The sequence below is a fragment of the Centruroides sculpturatus genome, unplaced genomic scaffold (assembly GCF_000671375.1).
Source record: "Centruroides sculpturatus isolate CEXI.00-Female unplaced genomic scaffold, Cexi_2.0 scaffold281, whole genome shotgun sequence".
Classification (NCBI taxonomy): domain Eukaryota; kingdom Metazoa; phylum Arthropoda; class Arachnida; order Scorpiones; family Buthidae; genus Centruroides; species Centruroides sculpturatus.
Window position 1 is genome coordinate 704597 of NW_019384696.1, and position 9304 is coordinate 713900.

The 9304-nt window shown below is 36.3% G+C and overlaps 1 protein-coding gene across 2 annotated transcripts in view; it reads right to left on the reverse strand.

The window, feature by feature from the left end:
* Nucleotides 1-5833: 5833 nt before the first annotated feature.
* LOC111627439 (protein wntless homolog) overlaps nt 5834-9304 on the reverse strand; it is a 14707-nt gene continuing 11236 nt past the window's right edge. The window contains exon 5 of one of the 2 annotated variants that reach the window (XR_002757004.1): nt 5834-6776. Coding sequence is in view for 1 of the 2 variants with exons in the window: in XM_023371007.1 (XP_023226775.1) it covers nt 6639-6776 (138 nt within the window). In the remaining variant the exon portion in view is untranslated. The remainder of the gene's footprint in view (nt 6777-9304) is intronic. The other variant, XM_023371007.1, reaches the window with a different exon arrangement.

Here is a 9304-nt window from a genome sequence, read left to right on the forward strand (position 1 = left end):
TTAATTCGTTCTAATTAATTTTGAGCATTTATGCAATGATACTGACCGACACTTAAACATTCATACGTGTATTGAATGTGGATGCGTGGCCAAATTTGGGCATTGCCCACAAAAACAGTGCAAATACCTCTCTTGGTATGAATAGCGGCAACTTGTATTTACGATATTGTACATATGTAGATGAGGAAGAATTCATTTTGTCCCTTTTCTATGATGATAAATGGAAACACGTGTTACCATTTTCGGCAAGTTACATTAGTTAGCAAATTCTGTATTATATTATCGTATTATACGGCGCACCCCATTTTAGCTCAGAATACTTAAGAAGTATTTAGTGCATTCCATCCTTTGGCGCACTCCTCCATTTTTACTGATTCGCGTGCTTGGTATGTATAGTAAAACGTGATAGATAGTGTAAACTTCCACCCTTGGTCACTAAGATGGCCTTTTATTCATACCCATCACAAGTACTGTCGGGCCCACGAAAGGAACTTAGAATTTCAGGATTGATGGTGTAAGGCATCGCAACACGCGGGCGATTTGCTAAGAAAAAGATGGCTCCGAAAACTTGGCCTATACACACGAAGAAAGCCCGGAAAACTTTACTCAGATTGGCCAGGTGCAAACCCGTTGGTTTTATCCACTATGCCACTGGTGGGTCCTACGGAAACTTAGATTAGAGAATCTCGGCCGAATCCATGGCGGCCATTATAGTTAATAGGTGATTTGAGGGTTCAAATGATATATGCCCTGCAAAATCTTATAGTTTAGTTAAAGTTGCGTAAATTTCAGAGCGTATTATCTACGCAATATGATTAAATAAGTGTATAATTAGTAATCACGTAAGGCGAATCTTCCATTTTTACTCTTTTTTTTTAGAAATACAGATGTACTGTGTAATCAGTATTACATCTGTATTTCTAAACCGGGCATTAAATCAAACATTTAAGGGTCTGTTCGTCCTTCACATCAGCTTTGCCCAGTCCCAAGGCAGACCCAGGGCAAGCAGATTATCAATCGCGGAAATAATTATAGTATAGCAACTTCAATCCAAGATCAAGATTACAAGCGATTACCGTTTTCTATTCTTTATTTTTTATCGGTCCGTTTTTGCGAACTGTATAAATGATGAACTTTCTCTCTGGATAGAAGAGATTATCATAGAAACAAAAAGCGAATGTTAATTTTAATAGAATTCACGTTTTCTGAAAATAAAAATTATATGCAAAAAGCGCGCTTATAAATGTTAAAATTGTCGTGAATCGGAACTCAAATCAATATGAGCTTTGTGTATTTTGAAAGGGAACAACAGTACTGTTTTTGTTTCGTGTAACCGTTCCGTCTATGCCTCACGAAGCGCTCACGATTGAGCCTACATTAATTAATGGAAGAGTGTGATGTCGGGAAAGCGACTTATCATTTCGGTCAACCGCCTCCCAAAAATTTTCTCAAACTTGGGATAGATGAGAGAAAATTGTCAGTTTGTCAGTCCTAGAGAGAATGAGGATTTGATCGCCTCTCAAAAAGAATCTTCTATTTGATTTGTGCTAATCGAAAAGCAATTTTGTCGCGATCAAAACATTGATGTAAACACTAATTTACATAGTCAAAGTGTTAGAAAAATTTTCCTATTTTTCGCGTACATGATGATTATACCTGTCACAGTTGAGACNTGTGTAAAAAGTCTGTATCTGTATGAATGTGTGAAGTAAGTGTTCCTCCACCTCTTCCTCACAACAACTGACTACCCGGCATAATTGGTGACTGCTCCATTTTCATTTTTTTCATGGTACAGTACGGTTATTTTATGCTGCGGAACGAATTATATGTTTTAACATGTATTTCTATGGAAAAATGCGTTTCGTATAACGGACTTTTCACTTAACGGACGTGCACCTGGAACGGATTAAGTACAGTACGTTATACGAGGCATCACTATATTTATCTTTTATAAAATACAAGGAAAGCGGCGCTTCCTCCGCTTCTAATGACGGCACGCCACTGTAATTTACATAGTCAAAGTATTAGAAAAATTTTCCTATTTTTCGCGTACATGATGATTATACCTGTCACAGTTGAGACTGCGAATAGACTTTGACCATATCAAACGGAAGTTACAGAAGCGTCATTTTGAACTGCGTGACATTGATTTGCGGTAATCTGCATGGGAAAACCGATGACAGAAAACTGTTACTTGTTCAAGAGACAGCGCTCCGGAAGTCACAGCCGTAAAGACAACGAAGAAACTCCATCATCCTCTTTCGGTCCACACAATTCGGTTCTACAAAAATGGAAGACTCAATCCCCATGGTAAAAAAAAACGAAACTTTTTCAGAAAAGTTGCAACGGAACTAGATGCATAGTTTCGAAAAGCACGTGATCTTCAACTTAGATCCAGAGAATTTTACGCTACACGTGCACCGGAAATGGCTATGAAAGAAGTTCCTAAGTTCCAGTTCTGATTGACACAAAGGAATGGAACTAAACATCGAACCGTTATCAGTGTTCTGAATCAGACGTTCCGAATAATTCGGAAGGGAACACGAGTACATTCTATTTTAACTTCTTTCTAGCAATTTAATGAAAAATTTGAGATAAATATGAATTGCTCAGTCTAAAAACAAAAATAATCTCTCATGTTTTAGAAAATAATTTGTGGGTTGAAAACAAAATTTACGTTGTTAAAATATTATTCGAGAACCGCGATTGTTCATTTAATTATTTGAAATTAATTTTATAAACAAACATGTGATGTCTGTTTGTTATTAATTAAGTTATGGCAACGCAACACTTGGGCGATCTGCCTAGGGAGATGCTTTTCGGAAGGTGTTTTTAAGGAAAACTGGCCCCTATTTCGGCGTTACAGACGTGAAGAAAACTCGGAAAACTCCATGTGGCCAGCCCGTCCGAGTAAGGCGCGACCCACGACCGAAAGCCCAGTGTTCAGGGTATGAAAACCGCTTGGCCACTGGTGGTCCTGCAGAGTGGAAAGAGTTTAAGAAATAAGAAACGATTTATTGATTAATTTCAACATAAGATATCAGAATATTAGAGAGGTTAAGGCACAAGTTCAAACGTTAAACGTGTACTTACGGGTAGCAGAAGTACACGTTACACGTTTCAAGTCCAAGTAAAAATCGTTGAGGCACACGTTCATAACATCACGTGACTCAGTGAACATAGCGCATTGACTCACGGGAAATAAGTTTAAAAAATGGCGGAAGCAAAATAAATCATAATTTTAACTCCAAACAGAAAAAAATGAAGACGTTTAAGCCGATCGTGTACTCACCAAGCTACACGTAGCAAACGCCATTATCGACGGTCCAGAACTGCCAGATGGCGGCGTTCACCCTTTAGCTGTATACGTTTTGGGCTAAATACGTGCGCCTCAACCTCTCTATTAAATTCGCTTATCAGTGTTTTTCCGAATCTCATTTACCGAATTTCATGTTCTATGTTTTCTATTGAAATAACAAAGGAAAACATTTATATTTGACTAACATTCGATAATTTTAATATAAAATGATAATATTGAATTATAGTGTAGCTTTTTTCGAAGTCATATTAATAGTACCAAAATTTAATTTTACTTTCCTGGTTGTTATATATAACAGAGGGAAAGTACGGCAATCGGTCAATGACTCCCTAAGATTNGACAACGAAGAAACTCCATCATCCTCTTTCGGTCCACACAATTCGGTTCTACAAAAGTGGAAGACTCAATCCCCATGGTAAAAAAAACGAAACTTTTTCAGAAAAGTTGCAACGGTACTAGATGCATAGTTTCAAAAAGCACGTGATCTTCAACTTAGATCCAAAGAATTTTGCGCTACACGTGCACCGGAAATGGCTATGAAAGAAGTTCCTAAGTTCCAGTTCTGATTGAGACAGAGAAATGGAACTAAACATCGAACCGTTATTAGTGTTCTGAATCAGATGTTCCGAAGAATTAGGAAGGGAACACGAGTACATTCTATTTTAACTCCTTTCTAGCAATTTAATGAAAATTTTGAGATAAATATGAATTGCTCAGTCTAAAAACAAACAAACAAAAAAATCTCTCGTGTTTTAGAAAATAATTTGTGGGTTGAAAACAAAATTTACGTTGTTAAAATATTATACGAGAACCGCGATTTTTCATTTAATTATTTATGACTAATTTCATAAACAAACATACGATGTCTGTTAATTAAGTTATGGCAACGCAACACTTGGGCGATCTGCCTAGGGAGATACTTTTCGGAAGGTCTTTTTAAGGGAGACTGGCTTCTATTTCGGCGTTACAGACGTGGAGAAAACCCGGAAAACTCCATGTGGCCAGCCCGTCCGAATAAGGCGCGAACCAGTGTTCCGGACCGAAATCCCAGTGTTCAGGATATGAAGACCGCTTGGCCACTGGTGGCCCTGCAGAGTGGAAAGAGTTTAAGAAATAAGAAACGATTTATTGATTAATTTTCAACATGAGATATCAGAATATTAAATTGTCTTATCAGTGTTTTTCCGAATCTCATTTGCCGAATTTCATGTTCTATGTTTTCTATTGAAATAACAAAGGAAAACATTTATATTTGACTAACATTCGATAATTTNTTACCCGTACACGTTTTGGGCTAAATACGTGCGCCTCAACCTCTCTATTAAATTCGCTTATCAGTGTTTTTCCGAATCTCATTTGCCGAATTTCATGTTCTATGTTTTCTATTGAAATAACAAAGGAAAACATTTATATTTGACTAACATTCGATAATTTCAATATAAAATGATAATACTGTATTGAATGATAGTGTAGCTTTTTTCAAAGTCATATTAATAGTACCAAAATTTAATTTTACTTTCCTGGTTGTTATATATAACAGAGGGAAAGTACGGCAATCGGTCAATGACTCCTTAAGATTTTTCCATTTTTTGACTCAGGACACCTTTAAACGTCGAAAAATTCAAAAAAATTTCGGGTTATTTCTGTACGTATGAATGTTAGTGTATAGGGCACGATTTTGTTAACCCTCTTTGAAGCTTACTAACTCCTGTGCTATTTGTCCAAAATTACTGAAATTTTTCAGGGTGGTTTGTTTATTAGGGGGATTGATACTAATAAATTTTGGGGTTGAAGGTCGAGGGGATGGGGGGATAATGCGGGCCGTGTGTATCTCCAGTAGGGTCGGACTTCGACTTTATTCGTTATTAGCATTTACAATTTTTAATAACTCATCCCTATCCTCAAAATAAAGCTTTTTGTCGTTTTATAATAGTTAAGAATATATTCTGTTATTTTTTAAGACGAACCTGAGATCTAGCCTGAAATCTGATATTCTTTTCTCTTTTCGTTATCACTGACACAAAATGGACATGTCTCACCTGTTAAATATTCTACTATTCTATCACGTTTAATCAGCTCCTAAAAAGTCTGCTCCTTTAGCTCTCGAAAGATTTCTCTGTAACTTTCGTTTCCTTAAGCTGATTTATTAAATAGCACGGCTCGAGATGTTAGAAATGCAGGTTCATTGGAAATACACCTCTACACTCATGTCAATTATGTATATACAATTTATTTACAGGAAATGTACACAGCTTAACACTGTAACAGTCAGGGATGGTCTGAAACAATCGGAAATCGGATGTCTCCTTGAGAATTTCTGGGTCGTGGATTGGCTCTATCTGCACTTTTTATCCGATCTCAGGCTTAACTCGTATATAAGAGTCCTTTCCGGAGGAATATGACATTTCGCTATCTCAGCGGACTTGCCCAGTATCTGACATCTTAGTGTTCAGAGTATTATTTTCTATTCCTGTTTCTCCGACTCTTTCTCAAATTTCAATTTTTTTTTGTTGTCGTTGATTGTCAGCTTCTAACCAATAAGAAGGATTTTTTTTGTCATTAGGAGAAGCTTATTTTTACGTCCTTCTGATCTGAATGAGAATGGTTATCTTCCTATTTGTTTACTTGTTTCGATGTTTTTTACAGTTGAGAACAGAGAGAAAACATATGCGAATCAAATTTAACAAAACCATAAATCTTCTTTGTTTATCTCTCTGTCGAAATTATACTTTATATCCATTACTATTTTTGACTTCATAATGTATAGACTAAACGTTTTGTTCCAAAACCAAAGCTACTTTTCCAGGGAAGATACATTTACACAAGATCGACATATTAACACGCATGCTAAAGTGTCCGCCGGACATTTTAACATAGTTTAAAATACATATAAATATAAATACGACTTTTTTACAAAGGTAAAACCTTAAGTTAAACATGTTTGAAAAGTCCGCCCGGATACTTTAATACCACGGCACTAATTCTAATCGGTATACTAGAAAGTGTTTGGAAGTGAGGAGTAGGCCTATATACCGCAGTAAAGTGTTGATACGAAATTATAGTACTTAAAAAATTACATGTTGTATATTTAGTCTGAAGTGGCTGAGTTGAGTCCGACGTAACAAACAGCAAGATAGCTAATAGGGTGCAGGAAAGTTTGTTTTTGAATATTATACTGCACAAGCGGCCACGGAGATGCATGCCGCCAAGCAGCAAAAACAAAAGACACAATATTATGAGAGTGTAAAATCAGAAAATTAAAGATGCATATATTAATTTTTATTATTTTGAAAACTTTGAAAACTTTTCTCATAGGTTTCTATTGGAAAACAACATATTGGGAATATAAAAACATCTGCATGAAAATATAAAGATTCCACATTCCATAAACTCCAATATAAAAGGCTGATATATGATGCAAATGAATCTGATTCCATTTCCAATATCCTTCCACAATCTAAAATTTAATTAAAAGAAAGATCAATTTACATAAATTATTTATTATTTTGTTTATATTTTAAAATAAATTAAAAAAAATATAATGTTATGTTANCTCTCGCAAGCCGGTCGCTGATTGGCTAATCCAAATGATTAGCCAATCAGCGACTGGCTTGTGAGAGACGAGAGACCAGAGATAGTGACCAGAATATGGCCCCAGGTGTTGTCCACGGAAATTTCCAAAATTTACAACTTTTCGGCCACTCTCGTCGTCTTTATTACATCTAATATTTCGAAGAAATCACTCCCACTGTACTCGGCTAGAGATTGGTTCGGTTAGGCTTTTGTTTAAGTAAAATCTCGGCTCTTTCATCAGGGTTTTGTGTCCCCAATTCAATAATCGCTTAATTATTTAACTACTTCTTAAGTAGAAATAAGTCGAAACCAGTTACTTTGTACTCGAATATTTGTAGTCTCGGGAAAAATGGAAAGACAAATTTTTATGACAAACGGATATATAAATCGAAAATTTAAGGAAAATAAATTCTAGAGCTTTTTCTATACCTGGTGCATCTCTCTCATTCATTAAATTTAGTTGTAAATGATGCTACCAAAGTAACGGTTAATTTTTTAACATTATACAAGAATTATACACGTTTTTTTCNAGTTAAATTCCAAAATTTCCTTCCCTCGCTTACAGTAGTGAAGCATTCGCTAGACCTTGGGCTCGACTACGGATGACGTATATCCGGAATCTGGCAGGAAGTGGCTAAATCGGCTGTATGAGGCAACCTTATAAATCTAAGACCTTGACCACTGCCATCCCAACGGTACAGAGGAAATGACGTACCTCTGCCATGTCTAGTCGAAATGGAGATCGAGGCCAATGCTTTGCAAGTTCCGAGTATAAACCCATCGTATTCATTTGAGATACAGGCTCATTATTTTAAACGGATACCCTTTCATCAACCGCAGAATAAGCAACTCGAATCCGAAGTCGATCTATCTACTAATTTTATCTACAGCGATATTTTCACAGTATTAGCCCGGAAACAGTCTTGATACGTTGATACGGAGTGACCCAGGCCAATGCGACCGCATCTAGATATAGTACTTAGTGTGACCGTAGGGTCGGTGTCTCTTTGACACCACGTTCGGATGTGACACCACCGAGTCTCGCAGGACTCTGAAATCGCGACTTTACGTCACGCGAGCGGTAGCGGGTGAGCGGTTAAATTCGGAGTAGAGGTGAGGAGAGAGACGAGGAAGTGACTCACTCGGACTCCATAGTAACAAATAAATAACAATTTTAATAAGTACTAAAGAAAATACAGATATATTCGATATCGGGCATGCCTAAAGTTTACCCTAATGATACTAAGCCGTTCGAGAGACAGAGTTTACAAACGAATTGCGGATTGATAAATATTTTTCTTTTGGGTCGAAGATCTGTGGTCAAATGACACTGTTGACGCCGATGGAATGTTCGATAGAATGATTCCGGGTCTTGTCCGTTAATAGGAGCACTACGATGTGACGGCACGGAATTGGGGATGATATCTTTAAAAAGGCACGATCTTTGTCACGGGTTGAATTCTGGATTCTTGGTCACAGTGTTAATCCTTGAGGACGACTTTGGCTTCCTATCTGTGCTTACTATCATCCTTCCATAGTTTAATCTTAGTTCGTAAGGTAGTTCTAACCATAGTAATTAAGTTGGTAGTTGTACTCTATTGTCGCGAACCTTCATTCGATTGTAACACCACGTGCATAAGGCTTTTGTCTCCCGTTGTACGCGAGTGAGGTCGAGTAGCGATTCGGTGTACTCAATTTCACTTACCCCATAAAATTATAGTGGGCGCTTGTGTAAAATTTTTGTCCACGAATAAATCCTGTATTTTCCTGTATTTTGTTTTTTTGTCCTTTCGGGGTTCTTTGCACCATCCATATTTTAACACAGGTACAATCATGAGTGGTTTTCTATTGCTGCATATGCAGCCACATAAGTGTTTACCAAGAATTTATAATAAAATAACTATAGATGAGATTTATCTAAATAAATTCAATTTGAAGATGACATTATTTTGATTGTAAAGACCTCTTCACTTAGCTTAATATATTTTTAATATGGCATTGCTGGTTTTAACAACCTTCCTCCAAACTATGTCTTATTTATTTTTCCTTCAATCTCTTTTCTCTGATAGTCTTCTTCTCTGTTTTCCATCAATTTCCACTGCCATACTCTTCCTTTACATATAGTTGTCTTTTTTCCTCATAATGTGCCTGAACTATCTCAATCTTGTCTCCTGAATTTTCCCAGCCACGTCTGTCACCTTTACTATCCCAATTTAAATGTTCATTCTAATCTGATTCATCCTTGTTACTTTAACATTGTTACATATGACTCTCTCATATGTAATAATGTTAGTTTGATTTCAAAGAATCAAAAGAATTAAAATGAGATCAAATAAACAAACAAGGAAACTGAAAAGATAGGTCTTAAAATAAATACAAATAAAACAAAATATTGTTTAATAAAAATATGCT